Source organism: Pollicipes pollicipes, unplaced genomic scaffold (assembly GCF_011947565.3).
Source record: "Pollicipes pollicipes isolate AB1234 unplaced genomic scaffold, Ppol_2.1 Scaffold_6052;HRSCAF=7182_pilon_pilon_pilon, whole genome shotgun sequence".
Lineage (NCBI taxonomy): Eukaryota > Metazoa > Arthropoda > Thecostraca > Pollicipedomorpha > Pollicipedidae > Pollicipes > Pollicipes pollicipes.
This window is the reverse complement of record NW_023596805.1, coordinates 11,547,032-11,572,025: the sequence shown is the minus strand read 5'-3', so window position 1 is coordinate 11,572,025 and position 24,994 is coordinate 11,547,032. Positions and strand designations below refer to the sequence as shown.

At 49.6% G+C, this 24,994-nt stretch overlaps 1 protein-coding gene across 1 annotated transcript in view; it reads right to left on the bottom strand.

The window, feature by feature from the left end:
- Positions 1-3,327: 3,327 nt before the first annotated feature.
- LOC119104790 (tachykinin-like peptides receptor 86C) overlaps positions 3,328-24,994 on the bottom strand; it is a 37,574-nt gene continuing 15,907 nt past the window's right edge. The window contains exons 4-11 of the mRNA XM_037228512.1: positions 21,897-21,977; positions 20,181-20,254; positions 17,836-17,912; positions 14,416-14,532; positions 11,792-11,871; positions 6,684-6,787; positions 3,796-3,926; positions 3,328-3,705 (exon numbers count right to left, since the gene is read on the bottom strand). Of these exons, the coding sequence (XP_037084407.1) occupies positions 3,328-3,705; positions 3,796-3,926; positions 6,684-6,787; positions 11,792-11,871; positions 14,416-14,532; positions 17,836-17,912; positions 20,181-20,254; positions 21,897-21,977 (1,042 nt within the window). The remainder of the gene's footprint in view (positions 3,706-3,795; positions 3,927-6,683; positions 6,788-11,791; positions 11,872-14,415; positions 14,533-17,835; positions 17,913-20,180; positions 20,255-21,896; positions 21,978-24,994) is intronic.

Here is a 24,994-nt window from a genome sequence, read left to right as displayed (position 1 = left end):
ACACCGACCTGCAGGGCCCGGGCGTCGCCCAACCCAACATGACAATCCAACAGTGGCGATCCAACATGGCGGTCCCGATCCAACATGGCGTCTCCTCAGGCAGCGTGGTCGCGGTGTGTCGGCGCCGACCGAGGCAGCATCGGTCTCCCCACGACGTTGTTTCGGATCGACGTCGGTACACTGAGCGCCCTCACATTCTCCTGCGCGGCAACACTCGCCGAGACGCGACACTTGCGTCGTGACGTCACACAACACGACGCGGCCGCAGCGTGACGTCGCAGAAAGAGCGGCTCACTCGGCACACCGAAAAGCGATACAGATGCCTTTATGAATGGAGATCATTAACGTATCACTGGAAGATGGAGTGCACATCCGCAGTCGGTAACAAAGTAACGGGGAAGACACGTGGACACGGCTTGAGAACATCGGGAAAGTGGAGTGATTAGTCGCCTGGTCTCTCGAGTGTAAGACGTCGTGACGTCATCGATTGTCGAGGATACGTTTAACAACATTGGTGACCTTTATGGGTATAACACATGTGACGTATTCAAAACAAATGAATAGCAGAACTACCAGCTATCAATAAATGCGGACACCTATTCACACGATTGAAATGTACCATCAACCCTGCACGTTGAACTAGATGGAGATGTGAAAAAATGGCATTCAACGTGACATAACTGGATGGCACTTTGCGCATCACCTCGCTCATAAAGGGACCGGCAGAAATTTGCAGGCACAGAAAGGTTCATGGACGCGTACTTCATTTCCTAATCATTTTATGAACGGAATAAAAACACCCCGCGCCATGACACCTTAGCTGGGATTGAGCCTATAAAGCGTTCGGTAATTCCACATTGCTTAGAAATAGAACATAATAATAGCTGTAGTAAGAGGTTTCCAACCAGAACAAATCCCAGGCACTGGAGACCTTTCCTTTTTTCTGCTTCGGGTGGTACGTGGCTCTCATTATTCTCATGCTAAGCCCTAAATGTGCATATTTATTCCAGGGTAAATATCAAACTGTTGACAAATAAAATACGATATAAGAAACAGAAGAATATGCCAAGATTTTTCAATCATTTCGCCCATTTTGTGAGGTAAGGTGACGCGGGATTTTAAAGCGACTCTCAAAATAGTTTTTATTCAAACGGCTGAACAGGCGTACCAACTCCCCCAATTATAAACGTGTAATTTGTGTGGGCGTTCACCTCTTACACCGCGATAACCTCACAGGCTGCCGACTTAAAAACAGGTGCCTATGACAGGAACAATGATCCTTTCAAACATGGCAGCAATTTGGGATGCACCTTCAAGTGTGGTAGCACCACTGGCCGCAGTGTTACGGCGAGGGCAACCAAACGGAACAGTACAGAAGGGACAACCTTTTGTTGCTCTGGACCTGGTGGGCACAAGTAATTTTTGGATTCTTTTTTCGCCTCGTTTCGGGACAATCAAGTTAAGAAATTTTCTGGCAGGTGATATCCATTTACCTGTATAAAAGTCAAAAACATCCAATTAAGCTCTCATCCTTTTCCTCGCTCTCCTTGTTCTTGTTCCTAGCACAACCAGTTGTTTTTTTCAAAGGCCTTCTTCGCAGCGTCTTTTCGCGAGGCACGCAAGATTTTCGCTTGATGCTTTGGTTTTATGCTGAGTGTCTTGGCTTCATCCCCAATATTTTGTTTTCCCGCCGAATGCTTTGGTTTCATGCTTAACGTTTTGTTTTCGTGGCTTGTTTAATGGGCAAACCACGAAAAGAATGAGCACTGTCTTTCAAAGTGAGCTCGGTCTATGCCAGAAAAACAAAACAAGGCCTCATGTGATCACGAGTAAATGGGCAAAACCTATAAGAGGTGGTGAGAAAATCAGTGAATGCTGGCTTTGCTCCTCAACTAATCATGACGGATCTCTACAAGCCTCTGAGGTAACAAAATGCTTTGACCCTTCCGTGGAAATAATGACTGCTTCCTGCCAGTGCGCTGCACAAGATTCTGCACGTCCACGGACTACGCAAAAAGTTTGAGCTTATCGAGGGGTAATGGTTGGCATGAGCACTATTCGAGCGACTTCTTGAAATCCCTGTCGCCTTGCAAGGCGTCCGCGTTTTGCCAGATATACTGGTCGACGCTAAGGTGCACCGGGCGTGTAACTCACCATAGGCGCGCGCCTCGGCCTGCCGCCCGGTCCGACCGAAGCTGAACCACACAGCGTCAGCTGTTAACGCGATCGGCGCGCCCCAAAACCCAAATCATCATCGCTGGGTCACGCTTCAGACATTCCACTTGCGCGCAGGAAAGCAGGCAACAAACGGGAAAGGAGGTAGCAAACAATTCTCCCGTATAGCCCGGCCATGTTTAGCTTGAACGCTCCTAGAGAGGTACAGTCTCTCGCAGGATACAGTACAGTCTCTCTCGTCGAGACGTGGTAACTTCTCCCCGCGCAGCGGTAGCCTGTTATGGATATGGGAGCCCAATGATCTTCCACAGGTTCTGGTTGAGGTTCAGTCAAGACCCCACCACCGCGATGATAATTTACAGACCCAGACCAGAGACCAGACCAGACCATGGTGGTAGCCGGGGGTCTAGGCCTACAACTGTCACAATGGTCCACATAGGTAGATAATGATGTATGGGAAGTGTGGCAGTCACCACATTAACTTCCACCAAAATTAACATCATTGTAACATTTTGCAACTGTAAGAGATCCTTCGCGGTAGCTTCACCGCCCAAACCGCTCCCTGCATTTTCCGCCGGTTCCTGGGTCCAGACCACAGACTTTAATAATAGCGTGTGGGTCCACGAATGGTCACAACAGCCCGTCGGCCTAAATAAGAGACCTTGACAACGTGCGGATGCGGGTGACAAGCCTGTGAGTTTGGGAACGGTCCATGCACTGGCACAATGAACTGTCGAAGTGGTCCAAAGGCCTGCACCACGATCTTTGATGACGGTTCGCAGGTCCTCGACCACTGAACCCTGCACTGGGTTCGCAGGGCTTTGAACCTCGATGACGATTCACGGGCCCGGACCGTGATATTGGTTCGCAGGTCTGAATCAGATACGGCGAAGGTGAGCGAGAGCATCACAGAACATGTCAGGGCAGAGTCTGGACCTCAAAGGTGCTATCAGCGACCAGCGCGAAGGACACAGTCACCCGTACTTCCACCGAACAGTGAAGGACAAGAAGTGATCGTCCACAACGAATCCAACAACGCAACACGATCCTCACCCGACTCTGTGTTCCACACATGAAAAGGTGGCGCCGCTCAAACGTACAGCCGCGTGGTCGGTGCCGACGCCGCTCACTGCACGCCCGTCCCACGCAGCATCACGGCCGGGCGTCGAAGAAAGCCTCGCTGAGATTGCTAAACGAGTCAGAAGCGCAGTGAGCAAGCCCGTTGGTCTCGACCTCAGCTGTGGATTCCGCCCAGCTGCTGTGGGAGTCGGCCGACGTGTCGTCCAGTTCCTTCGCCTCCGCCGGGGCCATGGGCTCCTCCTCCCCGCTGACATTTCCGGCCTTACTCAGCTCGTCCCTCCCAACGTCGCCACCCCCGCCGTGCCCACCACGAGCCCCCTCACCGCCTCCCACCGCCGCCGCCGCCGGCGGCGGGGGCCTCAGCAGGAGGCGGACCTGCGCCGCCGGTCGGCATGGATCGGGGCTCGACTCGGGCGTGGCGTACGAGCCGCTGACGTCCGACTCGCGCCGCTGCCAGAGCACCACCGGCCGCTCCCCGGGCGCGCGCGACGAGCGGCGCGTCAGCGACGGGATGGCCAGCAGCCGGAGCGGACCGCCGGCTCCGGCGACGGCGCGCAGCTCCGGAGGCGGCTGCTGCAAGATGGGCGACGCTGCCGAGCCGATCATGGTCGAAGAGGTGCGTTCGAGCCGTGTGCGCTCAGAGGCCACGTGCGAGCGTCGTGACTGGCGACCTGGCGACGGGGCGGGGCGGAGTTCAAGCAGGGGAGTGTGGGGACGGGGGTGGAGTTAGAGCAGGGGAATGAGGGGGCGGGAGCGGAATTAAAACAGGGGGAATGGAAAGCGGCGTTAGAGGTGATGGAGTGGGGGAGTTAGAGCACGGCGAATGGCGGGGGGGAGGGGGGTGGGCGGAGTTAGAGTAGGGAGAGTGGGGGGTGGCGTTACAGATGGGGAGTGAAGAGGGTGAAGTTATAGCGGGGGAGTGGGGATGGAGAAAGAGAAAGGGGAGTGGGGGGGAGGCGGAGTTAAAGCAGGGGAGTGGGGGGGGGGGGTGAGTTAGAGCAGGGAAGTAGGGGCGGAGGTAGAGCAGGGAACGTGGGGAGGTGGAGTTAGAGCAGGGGGAGTGGGGGCGGCGCTGGCGGTGGGGGAGTGGGGTGGAGCGGGGCTAGAACAGGGGAAGGGGGGCGAGTTAGAGCAGGGAGAGTGTGGGTGCGGGGCGGCGTTAGAGGCAGGGGAATGGGTTGTGACGGAGCTAAAGCAGGGGAGGTGGGGGTGCAGTGGACTTAGAGCAGGGAAATGGGGAACAGAGTTAGAGATGGGGAGTGGGAGGGCAGAGTTAGAGCACGTAGAGCGGGACCGGAGTAAAAGTGAGTGGAGAGGAGCAGAACGAGAGGAGAGGGCAGGAGAAAAGCAAGCAGGCAGGCCATGACATGGGGAAAAGCCGACCAGATTATGGCAAGACAGCGGGGCGGGGTCCAGACCAGGCGGCATCAGGTCGATACAGCGCAACAATGCTAAGTCCATGGGACATGCCAGTCGGGCAAAGATAACGCGGAGTGGGCGGCCAGGACAGGTCAGCGAATGACCGAGAGAGGGAGAGCCAGGGCTGCCGCAGCGGAAAATCAGGGCATGACAGCTGGCATGCCGGAAATCGGCCGGCAATCAGCCAGCAATCAAGGCATGGTGGCAGTGGCTGCCGCAGCGGAGAATCAGGGCAAGAGGAAATGCGAGCGTAGCAGGGTCAGGGTGGGGACGGGCAGGGCCAGAGCACAGTCAGGAGACTCTGAGGAGCCTTCTGACAAAGTCAGGAGACTCTGAGGAGCCTTCTGACAAAGTCAGGAGACTCTGAGGAGCCCTCTGACAAAGTCAGGACACTCTGAGGAGCCTTCTGACAAAGTCAGGAGACTCTGAGGAGCCTTCTGACAAAGTCAGGAGTCTCAGACGCAGGCCAGGCAGGGGGAACATTACACCGCAGTACATGAGACCATCACATCTCAGTACATGGAACCAGCACAGCTCAGACTGCAACCATCGACGGAGGTAGAACGGCAGGTAAGACGTTGCAAATCATAACACCATATCACAGCAGATCAAAATAAAACCTCATCGCAGCCCAAAATGCAGTGCAATGGGAATAAAACGTCAGCTCCGACATACAGCAGACGAAGTCCAGACACGGGATACAGCAGACCGCGATCCAGGACCTGAACCATTCAGCAGGCCCTAGTCCTGCCTCCCTCTCACAGCCCATGGGGCCTCCCCCTCCCACAGCTTGCAGGTCCTCGCTCTCACGCACCACAGCTCATCGTTCCTCTCTCACGCAGCTCACGGCGCCTCCCTCCCACAGCTCACGGGGCCTCCTCCTCACAACTCACCGGGTCTCCTTCTTACAGCTCAAGGGTCTCCCTCTCACAGCTCACGGGCCTCCTTTTCACACCTCGCGGGGCCTTCCTCTCACACCTCACAGCTCATAAGGCCTTTCTTACACAGTCCACGGCGCCTCCCCTACCCAGCTCACGGGCCTCCTTCTCACAGCTCAAGGGGCCTCCTTCTCACAGCTTACGGGTCTCCCTCTTACAGCTCGGTGGCCTTCTTCTCACAGTTCACAACTCATGGTGGCCCCCCTCACACCGTCCACAGCGCCTCCCTCTCACAGCTCACAGCTCACTGGACCTCCCTCTCACAGCTCACAGCTCACTGGACCTCCCTCTCACAACTCACACCTCGCAGGATGGCCTCGGGATCGGCCCGCCGCAGACGCCAGCGGACGTCGGCCATATCGGAGGCCTTACCTGCGCAGCCCGGCCTCTCCGGAGCAAACGCCGCGAATATTAGCGGGCCGATAGCCACCTAGCGCGGGTTATTCGAAGCCTGTTGGCGCGCCGCGACGCCCATATGGCGATCCAGCTACGCGTGGCATGCGGCGATTCGCGGACGTGGGATTGGGTTCGCTGCGATGGGGGGACAGCGGTGGCGCTCCAGAGGAAGACGGAAAGGGACGACGCATTAACTGGTTTGGTGCGCGTGTGCGCGTTTACTGGTTTCGGTGTTTATTTGGGGATCACTAGCGGATAACAGACACTAGGCAGTGTTTGGGCTTATGTGTCATCGCCAAAACTCAATAAAATACAAGTGTGTAAGACTCTGCATGGGATGCTTCATCTACTTCTGTTCATTTTAACCACAGGAAAACGTGCAGCCTATTCGAAAAATCGTTTATTCTAAAATCGTATACACCATGCTTTTTTACTTTTAGTTGAAGATGATTATATTACATTTGGACATGATTTAGGTACTATTACGTACGTTTGGGTATCTATGGTATATTTCGAGATTATTGTATTAATTGATTACGTGATTCATGCATTGTTTTATTTGTATCAGATACATTAATATATTTCAAAATATGAATAAACACGGATGTAATGCATTTGTCGGATATAACAGAACGAAAGCTTTCCACACACTATTTGCACGCGCTGGCCTCTTACTTCGGAATCCATTAGTCATATACTGCCGCGGCTCTGTGACGAAGCACTCGAGACTCCTTTTGCTGGCACAGCAGCGGAACAGCTGGCGAAGATAGGCCCGGAACCTGGTGTATGAAATTAACGTCAGTCGGGGATCACGGGTCACGAGATCATTGGGACAAGGCGTCACCGGTCAGGGGTCACGGGTCACGCGGTCACGGATCATGGGGACATGGGATCAATGGGTGACGGGACCACGGGTCACGAAGTCACGGATCCCGGGGTCACGGGGCGAAGAGGGTCAAGGGGGTCACGGGACCAAGGGTCACAGGTCACAGGTCACGGGGTCATAGATCACGGGGCGAAGGGGTTCACGTTACCAGGGGGACCAAGGGTCACAGGTCACAGGTCACGGGGTCACGGGGTCACGGACCCCTGTCCGCCATGTCCCACCTGGCCGGCAGCCAGGGGCGCATGCCAGACATAGAGCAGCGTGGTCTCGGAAGCTGAGCCTTCCACTAATCTTCCCTGTTTCGTCAGCCGTTGCAAGGCAACGCGTAACAGCCTTCCCGGGAAAACCCTCAGCCAAAATCTACACATCGACCTCGCGTCGACCATCGTCATCGACCTTCGCCTTGGCGCAACTCTAACGCTAGTCGGAAACGTACGAGCAAAAAGAGATGACCGTTTTGCGTGAGGGTTTGATGTTTTATCAGCTGCTGACGCGTGACGAAAAGTGATTTCAAATACGCGTGTACTCTGGCGACGGCGGGTTCCCACACGCACCTTATATTTTGCGGAGGAGTAACATAATTCCCGCTATTCCTTGAAGCAGATGGCAAGCACGTTTTTAATCATGACCGTGCCATCTCTGAATCAATACGCATATGGACACAGTGAGATGTATGATACTTAACCCAGCAAGTATGTCCACATCCGCCGAGCTCAGTGACGTACAATATGTTCTTAGCCCTCAAGCCGGGGGTCTGTCGATGCTAACTGCACCGCTTTGTTTGCCGAGCGGCAAGACTGTTGAGCCATTATTGTCATTGGTGTGCAACTGCTCGCTTAGCAGTTGCTTCTGCCGAAGCGAAGATGTCAGGTCTGTCAGGATCCGCAAGGGACCCGCTAATTTAGCGCAATGCTGTTCCATAATCGGCAGGCGATCTTCTTTATACAACAAATCTCTTGGGCTTAATCGTAGCTGCCTAGATAGCATATCCCAAGTGACATAATGTTGAGCAGAAAGCTTTGGGGATCGTAAAAAGCGTGTGAACATCTCCTGCAAGTGCTAAGCCAAGCTGCTATGCACTACTAAACTACGGAGAAAATTTCCAACAGTTGGTTACCGGAAGGGAGCCTGTGCACAGACTGGAGCGTCACGTGATGGGTGTGGTCGGGTCTGGGTCGGGTCGGGTTCGGGTCGGGTCGTGGGGCCGGGTTGGGTTGAGTCGGATCGGGGGGTCGGATCGGGGATCGGTTCGGGTCGGGTCAGGTCAGGGTCAGGTCCGGGTCAGGTCCGGGTCGGGTCGGGTCGGGTCAGGTCCGGGTCAGGTCCGGGTCAGGTCGGGTCGGGTCGGGTCGTGGGGCCGGGTTGGGTCGAGTTGGATCGGGGGGTCGGATCGGGGATCGGTTCGGGTCGGGTCAGGTCCGGGTCAGGTCCGGGTCAGGTCCGGATCAGGTCGGGTCGGGTCGGGTCGTGGGGCTGGGTTGGATCGAGTCGGATCGGGGGGGTCGGATCGGGGATCGGTTCGGGTCGGGTCAGGTCCGGGTCAGGTCCGGGTCAGGTCCGGGTCAGGTCCGGGTCCGGGTCGGGTTCGGGTCGGGTCGTGGGGCCGGGTTGGGTTGAGTCGGATCGGGGTCGGATCGGGGGGTCGGATCGGGTCGGGTCAGGTCCGGGCCAGGTCCGGGTCAGGTCGGGTCGGGTCGGGTCGTGGGGCCTGGTTGGGTCAAGTCGGATCGGGGAATCGAATCGGGGGTTTGATCGGGGCGGGTCAGGTCCGAGTCAGGTCTGGGTCAGGTCCAGGTCAGGTCGGGTCAGGTCCGGGTCAGGTTGGGTCAGGTCGGGTAGCGCGGATCTAATACGGCCCTCGGTCAGTTGAAGAACCACAAGGGCAAGCTCCTGACGCGTGAGTCCACTCGATACGCCTCGTTTGCTCATTAAGGGGCTTTGTAAAAGGTCCAAAATTATATTTCACTTTTAATAGCGAACACCAGCTGGCATTATGCATACTAGCGCAGAAAGGGAGCGAGCAAGATCCACCGGTACAGACAGTTTTGACCGCGTGCGCCGGCGCCATTCGAACGTGATGCAACATATTACGGCTATCGAGGTCTACGTCACTTTAAAATGACGTTAGCGCATGTGTTGTTTATTCCGCCTCAATTCCACGGGTTACGCCGGCGCGGTTTTGCCAACCATTTCGGCTCTGCACCGCATGGGATAGGTTAGAGCTGGGTGTTATCTGGGTCTTAGTTAGATTTGTCTGTGCGCAGAATCACCGGGGGACGAACATGATGTTCAACATTCTTTTGGAAACCGTCAAGGGTATCACTTTCAAAATCGTCGGGGGGGGGGGGCTCAGCCGAAAATGTTGAGTCCAAAACCTTGTTTCTGCCCGGTTTTCGGCCACTTATATCTGCGTCCTTAGAATTAAGATAATTTTTTGTTTGAAATATTTCGTAACTTAAAAATTGTTTTGGACTGCCTATTTTAAGTTCATGTGAGCTGGCATTTTGTGAAAAACTTAGAGTGGGGTGTAATTCACCGACAAAATCTTGGTGAATCTCAGAAGCCTGATCACTGATGATTACCACGATCACTGATCGTGTTGTGTAACTACCAAAGCAACGAGCATCCGACAAATACACCTGACGCTGTTTGAGTAAACATGCGTTAACTCTTAGTTGGGCCACCCCGTACTTTTAAAAATTGCTGCATACTGAAGTCATTGTTTTGTATCCCAGTACAGGCGTTGCCATTTGAAAAAGTGACATTGCCAAACATTTCTAGATTGACTTTCATCTGAAGGGAAAATAATACTAGGTACCTAGAAAAATGAATTTGGTACAAATCGTTATGTTAAAAATAGTGATATACATATTTACCAACCACCTAGCATACCAATAATTAACGTAATTGCTCTGCATTGAGTAGGCCCAGATTTTTTCTCTTCGTTCATATGTATTGAGAGGGCTCAGAGGAGTATTCGGGGGTCTCAAGTCAGCATTGGGGGGGGGGGAGGGGGGGGAGGGGGGGACAGGGGCTCATGCCACTGGAAGTATACAAAGCGGTGCCTCAGGAAACTGTCGTGTACTCTCAGAATCTCGTCCGTGACACACATTAGGGTATCGCAGGACAATCTCACTGCAAACGGCAATTCATTCTTTCCAAAAAGGATGCATCTCGGCCATTGAGGTGTTGTCATGTACAATTAAGACCAAAATCGCTTAAAACTGGCGAAGACTACATCACATTTTCTAAAGATATAATGATATAAAATAATATAAAAAGCTCTATAGATGCTTTGCTTGAACTGATCGTTTTTATTGCATTGGCTACAGTGTCCTGTCTGGTGACAATGTTTCCACCTTGTGCGGCATGCTGCAGTGGGTTCTGCTCTGCAGGTCCATGCGTAATCCTCCTGCAGCTGTCGGCGCAGCCTCGTGCTTACATCGGAGTCGCCAACAGTAAGTGCTCTGAGGGGTGCGGGAGCGCGAAGGCGCGCAGCTTTAAGGAGAACTCGACGCCCCGATTAAGAGACTCAAGTGGTTCATGAGTGCAGGCGTCGGCTCGAGCACCTTATGGCGTAAGCAAACGAGATGCTTCAGAGCATCAGGTTTTTCCATATAACGTGCCCTCCAACAAAAAAAAGCTGGAAGAGATAGGTAGTCTGCATGCTCAACTGGTACCTTTGCACGTTATTAGCAACGGCGCCCGCATCCCCTTGCCAATCTGTCGCGGATGTCATATTTTTACTGGAATACAAGCCTTTCAATGAGGCTTTGCTGTATCCTCCTGCCACCTGGACTTCCAAATTGTAAAGATTCGTGTTTCGTTCATACAAATTCTGAACGTGTGTCAAGTGGAAGAAAGCTCATTCAAGTGGCACGACACGTATCGAATGCCGAAGCAGTCTTCATATAGCATGAATTCCAAGTGCCGTGGGAGTACTCTTATAATCAGTGTTGGTCACAGTCCCATCACAGCAGGCACACATTATTACCAGTCCCAGGAGCATCGCACTGTCCTGTCCGCAGCTTACACCAAGATGGAGAGAACGCTCCACATTTAAAGATACTGATATAAGCGTTGGATATGATGAAATAAGCCCACCTATGACTATTGCTTTACCTACTAAGTGAAAAACTACGCTAGACAGCACATCCTCTGCTTGGTAAGCATGTTCCACAATGCGTCATCGTTTGATTACGTCATCATACCTTGCGCAACATTGATTGAGAGCCAATTGATGGCCGTTATATCTGGAAATCGTGCTCAGGAACGCCAGATATGATTGACTTGACAGTGATATTCATATTGATCTTGGTCGCCACACGGCCAGTGGAATGACAACATTTGAATGACGTTGTTATGGCGTCATGGATATATGGATGACATCGAAAAAGTTTGACATTTTTACAGGCGTATAGCTCAGAAACTATAGGGGTTTAGGTCTTAAAAAGGCCAGAGCTGTAAACTGCACCCAGTGATCTTTAAGGTGACTGTTTTAATTCAAAACTCAATACAAATGTGGAACGCTCCCTTTAAGTTAACCGAAATGATAACGCTGGAAATGAGTAGTTTTCTGTCAGGAGATTGCTGGGGGTCACCGTCAAATCACTGGTGTCTGGAAATTTCTGTTTTCACTTTCGAAATACGAAATCAAGAATCATGCACCCCTGGACTATTGATATTATCTTTTTCTTTAGCGCATGCTATGGTCGCTGGTCGGAACCATGATGTTTCGACATGCGACGTCCGTGGACGTTTCTGAGTGACACGCGAAATGGGCGGCAAACGGTTGGCGCCTTTATCACAGCGCAGAATGTGGACACTATTGACGCGAGTCTTCCACACACTCATTGACCTCTCCGTGATATACAATGCCCATCTCTCAAGAACTGACCTCTTGTTCATCCAGAAGTAGATGAGAGGATTAACCATGGCGTATGACATGGCTAGCCAGTAGAACGCGAGGAACAGGTGCTGAAACACACACGCACAAGTACCGTCACGTTACATAAACCTCAGCAGCAATACATGACAGCAGCCAGCGCGCAATTCCGCACTTGAGAGAGGTGCGGCAAAGGCGACAGTGATGAAACGTGCGCTTGCAAGGACCATCATACATCTGGGCGGCCTGCAGCACACCATCTGATCGTGCCACCGCCCGGCGGCACAGCCTAACTTCCAGGCTGCGCTCGACCGGCCACCGGCCTCAGCTCTGACTCGTAATTGGCTGCCGCCCGACGGCACGTGCGTCGTCATCGATTCCTGATTGGCCGCTTCGCTTTTATGCGTGTGTGCTATGATGCGACTGTTTGTGTTTAGACTGGCATCAGTATTCTCTGTAAGCTCGCCGGCCATACAATGCCGCTGGTGACGGCGACGTCTCGTTCTAACCGCCGCACCACACAAGTTGTTCTTAAGACAAGACATTTCAAAATAATTTGAAAAGGTATTACATTATTACATGCATTGCATGTTACATGTAACACAAGATGCTACATTTAAAAAAACTTAGGCTGTGTCAAGGTGACATATTTTGTTGACAACGGTTTTCTGGAAATGTGGAAATGCGCGCTACGCTAATGCTCTAAAGTCATGCAAACTTTGTCATGTAATTTCAGACAAAATGCCTTCACGAATCACCAATTTTACAACCCAAGCCTTTAGAAAGCTTTTAAAAGTGATGCTGTGGTTTTCGACACCCTACATTCGACCCAAACTTGACTGACAACCGCCCCGCTGGCAACAAAAAACCTCAGCAGCTCACTCCGGGCCAACGAATACTGACCATGGCCCGTGACTCTACCGAGCCATGTACCGTGCCTGACGGCTCTGAGTATAAGTGGTGTCACCCCCGAACGCTTTTTACGCCGACATAAGCTACCTGCCAGGTCACACTTTCAACGGTGAAGGAGACCGATTCAGTAGCGGTAGAACTGAACTGAAGCTATTGCAGGGGCCTTTCAGCAAACAGGGAGACTCGTGGCCTCTTTGATCTCCCGATATTTGACTTCGCAGTGATTACGTTTCCAAAGGCCGGCACACCCACACCTAACAGCCCGAGGGAAGGATGATTAAGGATAAAGCAGCTAGGTCGCGTTCTGCTAGAAAACGAATGCTGCACTGAGCAAGTCTTTACTGACGTCACACCAACAACACTCAGGCCGTCTATTGTAAGGGGGAGGCAAAATGGGTACTAAAGAGGGCCAATGAGAAGCAATGTTGTATAACTGGATGCTGCAAGCGTCGGAAAAATCTTTGGCAACTTGCCAATTACCACAAGGTAGACAGAACAGTAGAAGATGTCGCCCAATTTACCTATCTTCACCTTCAATCGGCTTTGTGCCGCCTCTCCCTACTCAGTCACAAAATCAAGCTCTTAAATGCAGCCGCGAGCTCCAAAAACCACCGCAAAAACCGCCGCGTGTGCTAATAAACACATCCGGAGCTGTTGCCGGGGAATACTCGGCCGTTTCATCTACGTCACGTCAGCCCGTGAAACACCCAAGTCAAGAGCACGCCCTCTTCTGTAGCGGGCTGCGGCAAAGCTGGCGTGCCTTCTCCGTGGCAACGACCGACTCCCGTTACCAGCCCCGGAGCCGAGCGGCTGCGGACTGGAACGGGCAGCAGGGCGAAGAAATGATCCAATTCGAGCTGGATTTAGCCGCCACCGAGCCGGATATCAAAACGCACAGCCACGCTCAAGTGCGTTGGCGCCCAGCAGCAGTGGTCGAGGCCGGGCGTAATCAACTCGTAGCCTTAATATAACCGACGCTGTGCGAGACGGCACGGGCGGAATCGTCCCTTGTGCCGTTCGTCTGGGTCACGTCAGTGGGATAACTCATAAATGAAAGCTGAAATTTCCAGTCATGGCGTCAAGCACTTTTCTTAAGAATGATGAGGCAAATCCCAGTAGCTTTTGCCAATTTTAGTGTTAGCTATTGACGAAAAGGAGGAGCCGGCGAATCTAAGTCATCGGCGGTCCCCATGTCAATTCGCCTAAATTTAAATGCCAAAGCACAGTTTCCAGTCATGAAACTGGCTGACAGTTTATTCAACCCATGCATAAGATGCCTGATTTCAGGAGGGAACGTACAGAACTGAGCGAGAGCAGTGCATCTAATATTTTGGTGGGCACCAGTAGACAGTCCACTACATTCGACGTGAGTTAGAATCATGCATGTCATGATGATACCACATGATGGGGCCTTATCAGGGGGCGAGGAGACCTTTGACGTCGCAGACGTCGTAGAAACTCAAAAGCTTGCGACGTAAAAAACGGACTGCAGAACAGAACGAAAGCCGGACTGACGGTAACGAGAATTTGTAGAAGCTTCGGCTGCACTGAAATTTTTGGAATCAGCGCCAAGATCAGTGGCAGCCATAGCATTCCTGACCAATACTCGTATCGCAAATAGTCGGCGCCAGGTTTCAATGGGAGACACTACATACATAGCACACTATTTTTTATCCGCTCGTGACAGACCTTCGCCGTGAAGGTGTGGTAGCAGAGGTACGTACCTGCACGAAGTCAGCCCGCGCAAGGGAGGAGTCATGGTACACGTACACGAAATATGCTTGGTAGGGCAGCCAACACACCGCGAACGTGGTGACCACGATGATGAACATTCTCACAATCTGAAACAGGATTGTCGGCTGAGAGCGTCGGCGCAGATGCGGGAGCGTGATAGTCATCTAGCGAGCATCTTCACCGAGAGGGTCGCTGTTGAGAAAATACACGTGTTTTAGGCTCACATTGCACTGATGTCCTTGAGAATATGCCTGAGTTAGGACACAGTTTGTGTAACAAAATATTTAAACAGGCTTTTTTGAACATTGCATTTCGGCATTATTTATATCCCTTCCTCATACCTTTTCAAATATATGACAAATAGATTTAGACAGTCATAAGGAAAAACCTGAAAAAGTCGCACAGTTTAAAATATCCATCCCCTGAGGCCGCTTTAGTAACAAAGACGACCAGTTTACACTTCAGGCATACAAAGCACAATTTTACACACATATCGTACTCGCCAATTACTCTATAAGTACATATATCATGATGATGTTAGACGTGTTGATGGTACTGATGGTGATTATGATGCTTTTGTTGTTGATGTTCAGCGTTTTCGCTTTTAGCTTAAGTCAACGATATTTTGCATAGAATAAAAACCGATGGAACCATAGGCCCACCCCGCCAAACTCTGCAGCAACATTAATTCTGCATTATCAGCGAGGGTGACATTCGTGTAGCGACAATTTGACAACACTCCCCTGAAACGCACCATCCGTTTTCACATGCGCAAATAAGCAGGACATTCAGCGGCAGCTTTTCAAATGCAGACGCTGAAGCGCTTCAGCACTGCACAACTGAGGCGGACTTGGTATAAAGGGGAAATATCTTGGGTTTATTACTCAGAAGTAACAGTATTGGGACTTTCTGGCACCTGGTCTGCACGGCCATATAGCGCCCATAACGTTGGGGTTTTTCTCGGCATTATAAGTTGGCAGGGGTTTGCAGCTCTTACACCGACAATAAGTCACTTCAGTGTATGTGAGGTGGCACTGGTTGAGCGATGCTATCAACCAAACATAGGTTCAACCACAAAAATACGCCGTTTCAACCTGCGCTCATCGCCATAAGTGATCATGAAACAACACGAAATAAATGCTTCCCAAGGAGAGCTGCGAGAAAATCAGAGACCAGCTTATCATTTAGCGAATCGAAAGCACAGATCCTTCAACAGCACTCCTTCATCTCCCAATCATAAGTGGCTATTTGGAAATGGCTATGATGGAATGAAATGAATGAATGAAATGAAAAATGAATGTAATAAAAATGGCAGAAATGACAAAGTTTTGCTACTTTGATTCAGGAAAGTCGCCTTCGAGCAAATTCAAATAGTTTAGTGGACCTTCCGCGTGGAATCCCTAATTACGGAAAGTTTTACCACTAACCGGTCATGGGCTGAATACATACAGATCCATCGCATAAATATTTAAGGACTTTATTGCGAATACCATATTAAAGGTCCTGGTGGCTATCATGACCCGGGTTCACGACGGCAACCGTGTCGAAGAACCCAAAGATAGGATGGGGGGGGGGGAAAGCCGGCAGGACGGGCATCGTTCATCGAAAAAGCGTAGAAACAATTACCCTTTCTAGAAAACCAGGCATGGACGCTGGTCCATTTGCACACACCGTGCTCTCCACTCATGACTACCAGTAAACTGTCAAGTGTGTTTACGTAAGTTGTTCAGTGCATTAGCGAGGAACATCATTGACATAAACAGAAGTATTAGCCTCATGGCTCGGATAAAAGCCAGGAGAATGGAAACATAGTTGGTTGATATTTCGGCAACATGTCTTTATCGAAACGATAGCAGAAGTGCTATTGTTTCGATAAAGGCATGTTGCCGAAATATCAACCCGAATATATCTCCATTCTCCTGTTTATTTATCCGGGGAATGAGGCTAGTACTACTGTCTTATCTATGTCAAGTGTATTTCTCTGAGACTGATTTAGTACTCTCCATATGTGTGACCCTGTTCAGCAAGAGTCAGAAAAGCCGCCGGAAACTACATCGCTGCGAAGGTTGCGGACCAGGGCGAGTATTGCCAAGACCGATTGCACCACAACGTGACAACCTGGCAGGAACTGAAGTTGTCCCAACTTGATTTATTTCCTGCATACCTTTGTGTGGTGATTTTCCGTCCTTACAAAACGAAAGATAATTCTAAAAAAATTCCCCACAAGACTACTTTGAGGTACATTGGAATACAAATTTATTTTGTTTATTACCAATTACATTACATTTATTACCTTGCATTTAATTACAACTTACATTTTTATTACAAATCACATTTTTATCACAACTTACATTTTTATTACAAATTACATTTTTATTACAAATTACAATTTTTTTTTTTAAGCTGCGGTGCCTTTACCGTGAAAGTGTTCGGAGGTACAATGGACATTTGAGATTACCGCAGTCTTCAGTTAAGAAGGGTATGAAAATAGCCAATGGGATGCTTTTTTAGGGAAAAAACTGACTTTTGGACTCTCAGACCGGCTTTCAGACCTTGAATTTTTAACCAAACTATTGATAAGCTAAGTACGCACACTGAAAGATTACGTAAGCATGTGAGTAACTGATCGGGAGCAAAATCGCACTGATACGCACTTGTTTGATTATCAGCTCTTGCATACTGAAACAATCAAAACCGCCCTTGACCGCAACGGTGAACTCCCCTGCATTAGTGCAGTTGCTAGCTAACTAATTTCAGCGGACGGACCGGCGCTCTGTTCGAACTCCGTGACTGGTGTCAATGTCCTGCTAGCCGTCTGAGCGTTTGAGCAAGCTCAGTTACAGCGAAAGCGTGCCGATAATAAGGTACTTAGCCAACCAACGTGTCGTTGATCTTAATGCGGTCGACAGTTACGTCATCCCGAGCATGACCGAGCCACAGGCCGGTTTCAAAACCATTTTCATTCCATTTGAAATGTAATGAAACAATAGGTGTAAGTAACAGAGTAGCAGGTGTATGCGCATGAATGTTCAGCGCCACACGCTGTCGCGCACTCTGCTGTGCGAAGGCACCCGCTGCGGCGGTTGCATTAGCATACAGAAACAATGGCCCAAACGGGATTGGAACCCAGGCTCGTTCAGTTACTTAATTGCTTAGTTCGGAGTCCGCAGGGCAAGCTTCTTGGCGAGCACTTCCTTCGGGTTCGAGGTGCCGTGTGCGAATCCTTGCATCTATTGCTGTGTTTTTCTAAAGATAAGGCATTTTATAAACAATCTGAAAATGCAAAGCGTTGCGCGTTGAAACCGAGCACATGCACAGGTGATGCATGAGGCTGACGACGATCTTCTGGAACTGCAGAAGGCCTCTTGGCCGGTTTCCTTATGCTGATGTTGCAACGTTCTCTCCCTCACCTTCCGTTTTGATCTCACAGAAGCCAGCTGACGATCGGTCTGTATGCCGATGCTGCGGCTGCCCCAAAGCTCTCGACCTGTCAAAAAGGGATTTGTCGAGCGCGCCTGGACAGATAAAAGCATATGACGGCTGTTAGCCAGACTTTGTAGCGTGGCAACGGCACCGATAAATCGGAAAACGCACTGATTTCGGGCCATTGGAAAACTCTATGCGTATAGTTGGCACACTTTGTACACATATGTGGAGCTCCACAGCAAAGCCACCAGGGGTCAAACACCTCCAGACCTCATGTTTGTTTACAAAATGGATTACAAACCACAAGCCGGATAATTTGTGCTTTACAGTCAAAGAAAGTTCGGCCGGACGTGATGAAATGTCAGCCTATAGGTAAGTAACCAATGTATCACTTACGCACGAAAATATTTGTACTATAAACTGTAAAACATTTTTAAAAATCAAGACAAAATTGTAAAAGTTGTAAAAATTGTAAAGAGTTGTAGTATGAATTGTAAAAAAATCGCACGTTTCTGAATTTTATGAATGCATAACCCAAATATTGCATACACCATACATCAGCAGCAGTCAAGCGCTGGCGCTGAAAGTGTCACTGATGTAAAATAGGCCTATATAGACATGGCAGCTCATGCAGTAAAACGGAGGATGACTCAGCTGAATCTCAATCCGTCAGGACTCTGTGAGGTCTGTAAAAGCGTGTGTAGAATAAGGTCTGTAAAAGGGCGTGTAAAATGTGGTCTGTAAAAGCATGTGTAATTAAGGTCTGTAAGAACGTGCGTAAAATGACGTCTGTAAAGATGTGTGTCAAATATGATCTGCAACAATTTGATAAGAAGGAGTCTGTAATGGCGTGTGTAAAGTAAGGTCATGAAAAGCGATTTATATCATGCTTGATTGGTCTTGGCCCGGACATTTCATTGACGTTTTTAAGGCAAATGGAGCTGTTAAAACATTTAAAAGAAATGCCGCCACGTGAAGACATTTATGTTAGAGCTTTAAACGGTTTGCATTTGCGATCGCTCAACCATTGGTCGACATATGCTCATTCGGCTCATTCGACTCATTCGTCTCACATTGTCATCCTTCGCTTTCATGGGCCGCGTTTCTCAGCATAATCCTGCATCAGATGGTTTCCGGGGTACAGTTTTGTGGAAATAAGCACGGCGCATGCGCAATTTGCGCGCCACGCCCCACTGCAGCCGCTCGTTTCGTTCTGTTCGGCGCACTATCGCACGTGCGCCGTTTCCCGCCACGTACCTCCGCATTTTTGTGGACACCCTCGAAACACTAAGAACATTTTCGTGTCATTTTCGTTACTAGGGCCGAACTTAGCGTGACCTGTAAGCCACATCTTCTCGCTGCGAGGCCAAACCACTGGCCTACGGTAACGCACACAAAAGTCTGCTTGGCGATAATACGGAGAACTAGTGCTGCCACGCGTGCTTAGCCTGTTAGTGACGTGGTTTCAGCCTACATGTTGTCAATTTTCGCGACCCTTGGTGAGACGAATTGATGTCAAATCCCAGCGAGGTCAAATCTTAAAAATGACGTCAAATCAGCCTTGAAACCAGTGAAGCCCAACACTATGCACAAAAGTGGCTGAGATTTGTTAGTGCTGTATCAAGAAGTCATCCACAGTCAAAGCCATACCGTAGCAAACCCTGAAACATTGTCATGATATAAAACAAGCGGGAATGCTGCTGACACATATTTTGCAGTGTGTAGTGTGCCAGTTCCATCGTCCATCAAGACAGCAAACGCGAAGCTATTTCGAGTCAAGGTAACGATAGCTCGTGGAGTGAGCCCAGGTGGACTCATATTTCCCTTTTGAAGCAAATGGTAGTGTGCCTTGTGTTTCAGCTTTACTCTGCGGACCTGTAGAAATCCGCGCAGGGGCGGCAAAAACGTCTGGAAGCGAAAGCTGAACAGAGCTAGTCTGACCGCCTTTGACCTGAACCAATAAGCCGGCCACAGGAGATATTGCGAAGTTTTCTAATGCTACTGCTTGCTTTAGCAAGTCTAAGGAGGAGCTTAGATCCGCACCTCATGCCAATTAGGCGGTCCAATGTGGCGATAGATCTAGCACCGGCGAAGTTAGTGTTTTTCTAGAGGCACATTCAGCGTATCGAAAACATCAAAGCCTTAGGAAATCCCCTGGTTAATGACGTCCTAGGGGCGTCCCTTGGTCTGGCTCTACTCGCGGCCTGCTGGTGCAGACGCGCGAGCTGCCGCTGCAGGAAGGGGAGAGATTCTCCGCGCAAAAACTGCCGGGTGACTTTTTGCGCGTGCATCGAGCGGGTCTGCCAAAACTCCATATCACCGTGCTTACCGATGATGCAGTATGATACCGCCATAGCTAGCATTGGAAACACGTAGGTGGTGGTGAGAAATACCATGTTGTACCTGCAACAACAGGAAGGATATGCTCAGCAGCAGTATATAGCTATTTAGAACAGCAAACGGCAGAATCACACGCGATCACAAGCCATGCCGAACCGTCATACACAGGTTCAACACGTCATACACGGGGTCAGCACTTCATGCACAGGTTTAACACCTCGTACACAGGGTAAACACGTCATACACAGAGTAAACACGTCATACGCAGGGTCAACACGTCATACACAGAGTTAACATGTCATACGTAGGGCGAACACGTCATACACAGGGTTAACATGTCATACGTAGGGTAAACACGTCATACGCAGGGTAAACACATCATGCACAGAGTAAACATGTCATACACAGGGTTAACACTTCATACACGGGGAAAAAACGTTATACACGGGGTTAACACGTTATACACAGGCTGACGTGTTTGCTGACGCTAGCTGTTTTAAGTCTTTTCTTAGCAGCGTTGATATGCAATTAAATGATTCGTTTTATTCAAATACATAGATGTTCATCTTCAAGGCCAATGGCTAAATGCCATCAGTCTGCCTGTGCGCGCTTTGATGTGTATGTGTTTTCCCTCTGGCATTCTCAGGGTCCTGCTTTGATGTTTCTTGTTTGACGTTGGAACACCTATTTCACCGAACATCGTCTCAGCGTACAACATATCCAAGAACGCCATTTCGATTGTAACTCCAATAAATTCAGCGCACGTTATACCAAAGCACATTTTCTCGACGCACATGTCCAAGCTCACTATTTCAAGGTGAATAGTTCCCCTGTAAAGTGACTAGGCAAATAGAGTTATTTCTTTAGTAACATATTCAGAACGTTGCGTCGCATTCTTCTGGCTCATATCGTTTCTTTCATTTCGCCAGCTTTCCATTACGAGGCAATAGTTCTGCAAGGTTTTGGAATTGACACAGGCCAAATGTTAACAAGCAGATGCAAGGGAATGCGGATGACGTAATGGTAATCATTATAATGGCCACAGCTTGGGCCAAAGTATTACAGCAAAAGTGTAAAAAGTAGCACTATCTCAGCTGCTCGGAATGCTTAGTGTTGAAAAGCCGCATTGTAGAATCATAATGCTCTACAACTTGAAGGAAAAATAACAGTTCATCAGTTCACAGATTTTGGCATGGAAAAACAGAATGGTTTGCTCCAGGTACAATTCTGAACTCATTCTTTACACCAAGCCTTTAAGGGCTATCAGATTAACACGAGCCATACCTAGACCGCGAATGTGGGACTATTCATACCGCTTGCTTCCACTGAAAGGTGCTGGAAATAGTATACGTATGGGAAATGAAATAAAATGTTCGTTCGCCATCCTGCGTCAAACCATGCATTGCGTCAGATGCTGATGCATATGCGTCAGAATCGTCGACCGGCAACGGCGATTAGTGGCCAGGTGGCCGGCCGTTCTTGTCATTTCTGACTTCGTGACATTCCCTCTTTCTACTGAATGTGCTAGAATAGTCCAGCAGAAGTACTGTGTTCGATTTCATAAACTGGAAGGTCTTAGGCCTAAATGATGTTGTAAACGTGCATATTGATTTGTGTCCTGCAATCTGGTTCCCTTAATTAAAAAAACTCCGCACAGCGATGAGGCATTCGTTTCAGCGCCGATGGTACTGCCAGCTTCACTCACACGTAGTCTGTGAAGGAGATCATGGGTGGTCCATCATCCCACACGAGAACGCAGCCGTGCCTCACGTTCCCGCCGCTGTACCTGCCGGGCAAGATCGCCGCAGGTCAGGTCAGGTCATGGGTATCCAGGTTAGGACAGATCTAATACCATGTCAGGTCAGGGCAGTAAGAACAACCCCGGCACCAGGTCGGGTCAGGACTGTCAGGGTGAACCTGGCGCCGGGTCAGGGCGAGGCAGACCTGACACCGGGTCAGGTTAGATCACGATTGACGACGCTAGACAAACCAGACCTGTTACCCGTCGGGCCACGTGGTCAGGTCGCATCAGACAAGTACGGGTTAGGCTAGGTTATGATTACATGACCCGGGTCATGCCAAGGACGCTAGATCAGGTCCCCACCCAGACAGGCAAAACCGGGTCATGTAACTTATTAGGCTAAAAGGGGCCAGGCCGGGGTGGGCTGGAGTGAGATCAGAACGCGGTAAACCTAAACCAAGTCAGTTCATGATCCGCGCCAGGTTAGGTCATACCAACCTTGATCACTACAGGCTCCCATCAAGCACGATCAAATCGGAAAGATCGCCCACCGAATGGGACAGGTTAGATCACGAGTAGTCCTCGAGCAGATCAGGCCAGATCACTGCGACAGCGACAGTGATCATTCGGTACAGCGATGTCCCGATTCACAGCCGCTACCCAGCCGTCGTCAGTCTGGATTAAAAGCCACGATGGGTCCAGAGCGGCAACGACGCTACTGCCAGCCTCCACACCAATATCTGAGCTTCCACGCACGGAAGCACTTCGCACGTTCACCATTCAGCAACATGGATGTGTTATACGAATGGATCGAGACGAGGCGTTGGAAGGACGGGTGGAATATTTGTTTGAACATCGCCTTCCAGTCCTCTCGTACATACAATCACATCAGACTATAGTCAGAACAACCAGCCCATCGGTGACACATGGAGGCTGTGTTTCGCTACGGTAACGTCCTGTTACACATGCGCTGCAGTCTAGTGGCACTAAAACGCACGAACCTTTGAATCAGAGTGTAACTTCATGTGAGCCATGAGCTAGTCGGTGCTACGACCAGCCTTTACAACCTGTTAATTTGAAGCTCGAGGTACATCGCGATCTTTAAGCTTGAACATAAGGGATGCATTGCCAGCCACATGGTCTGTCGACGACTGTCGCTGTTTTGGTCATTGTTGGTCGGGGCGTATCGGTCAGAGGATCCCGTTAATCGAAAATGCGATCCCGGTGCCGAATGCCCTTGCTTTCTATTGGCCGCCGGAGAAATAGCTGAGCCAATGGGGCACCGAAGCTGTTGATAATACTCTGAACGCAAGAGTGCCCCAGCTAAAATACAGTGGTGCTGTGCCAGCTGGGATTTATGTTTTATGTGGTAAGCTAAGCATCTCAAACGGAGTGTCCCGCATGTGTATGGGTTATTGAACTGGAAAAGTTATCTTAAAGATCATTCGGTGCAGTTCACAAGCCTGCCCATCTCGAGACCCAAAACCCCCAAGCTTTTGGGCAACACACCCGCAAAGACGCGCAAACTATTCCGCGCAGACTATTTCAAGGTTTCCCAGTCATCGATGGCGCAAAAATGACGTCATTCAAATCCTGTCATTCCCCTGACGGTGCGGCGCTCAGGGTTAATAAAAATATATTTGTCGAGTCGTTAATACCTAGCGTTCATGGGCATGATTTCCAGAAATAAAGGCCACCACTTGGGTCGCATCCCATGGTGTACAAGCTGTGTGAGATTCTAGTATGAATTGCGTTTTGTGCTATATAATACAAGAAGTTATACATTTTTCCTAGTTATAACGGGAAAAAGACTTGCAACCGAGCAGCTTAAGAATAGCGCAATAACCGTGCATGTGAATGCAAGTAGCCTCCTTAAACTCACGGATAAATACGCAAAAACACCGCGAGAAAAGACGAAAACACGAGAACCTAACGATATTTGATTCACCACACATCCAGCGCTGCTGCGGGCCACGAGATATTATTGTCGGGAGAGTGTTGGAGATTGAAAATCTAAAAGTGAATGTTGTCGTACACGCGTTCCATGGTGCAATAAAACAACAACGCATTGAGCAGCCTATTTGCCTAAAAAATGGGATTTTGTTGTCTGGAACTTTTTTTCCTGCTTGGAATTACACCAATAGCTATCAGTGAGCTTACTTCATAATGTCGGATGTTTGCTTTAATATCTTCGAATGTGGGATATTCCCTTTTAAGTGTCAAAAGTTGAGGGGGGGAGGGGGGTCGAGACGGGGTCGCCTCAATAGCCAACGTCAACCACAGAGTGGTAAAATTGTACTTTTTGTCGCTGACCGAATTTTTGCAGTCAAAATTTTCGCCAGCAGCGTAGAGCGATACCAGATGACATAAAATGGTATGAAGTCCACTTCCAATAGCGTCATCAAGATTCAACCTTTTACCGAAAGCCTCTGTCATCACCACGATTTTCAATATTATGCACGCAACGAAAACGTCCAAGTATACGATGTCATTCAGCTAGTGACACGATAATTGCTGCTGCTGGGAAAACGAGCGCACCGGCCCTAGTCTATGGACTAGCCCAATCACAACACTTTTCTTCCACCATCAAGATTTTGCTTGGGCCTCAGGTTTAAACTTGATCGACGGCTGGATTTGATTCTTTGGCCGCAAAAAACCAAAGACATGCATAGCCAAGGCAGCTGAGTACCACGTGGCAGAATTTGAACCAGTGGAGTAGTAGCAGAAGTGGTAGTGGTAGTAATAGTGGTAGTAGTAGTAGTAGTAGTAGTAGTAGTAGTAGTAGTAGTAGTAGTAGTAGTAGTAGTAGTAGTAGTAGTAGTAGTAGTAGTAGTAGTAGTAGTAGTAGTAGTAGTAGTAGTAGTAGTAGTAGTAGTAGTAGTAGTAGTAGTAGTAGTAGTAGTAGTGGTAGTGGTAGTAGTAGCAATAGAGGTAGTAGTAGTAGTAGTAGTAGTAGTAATAGTAGTAGCAGTAGTAGTAGTAGTAGTAGTAGTAGTAGTAGTAGTAGTAGTAGTAGTAGTAGTAGCAGTAGTAGTAGTAGCAGTACTGGAGGATGACGTCCA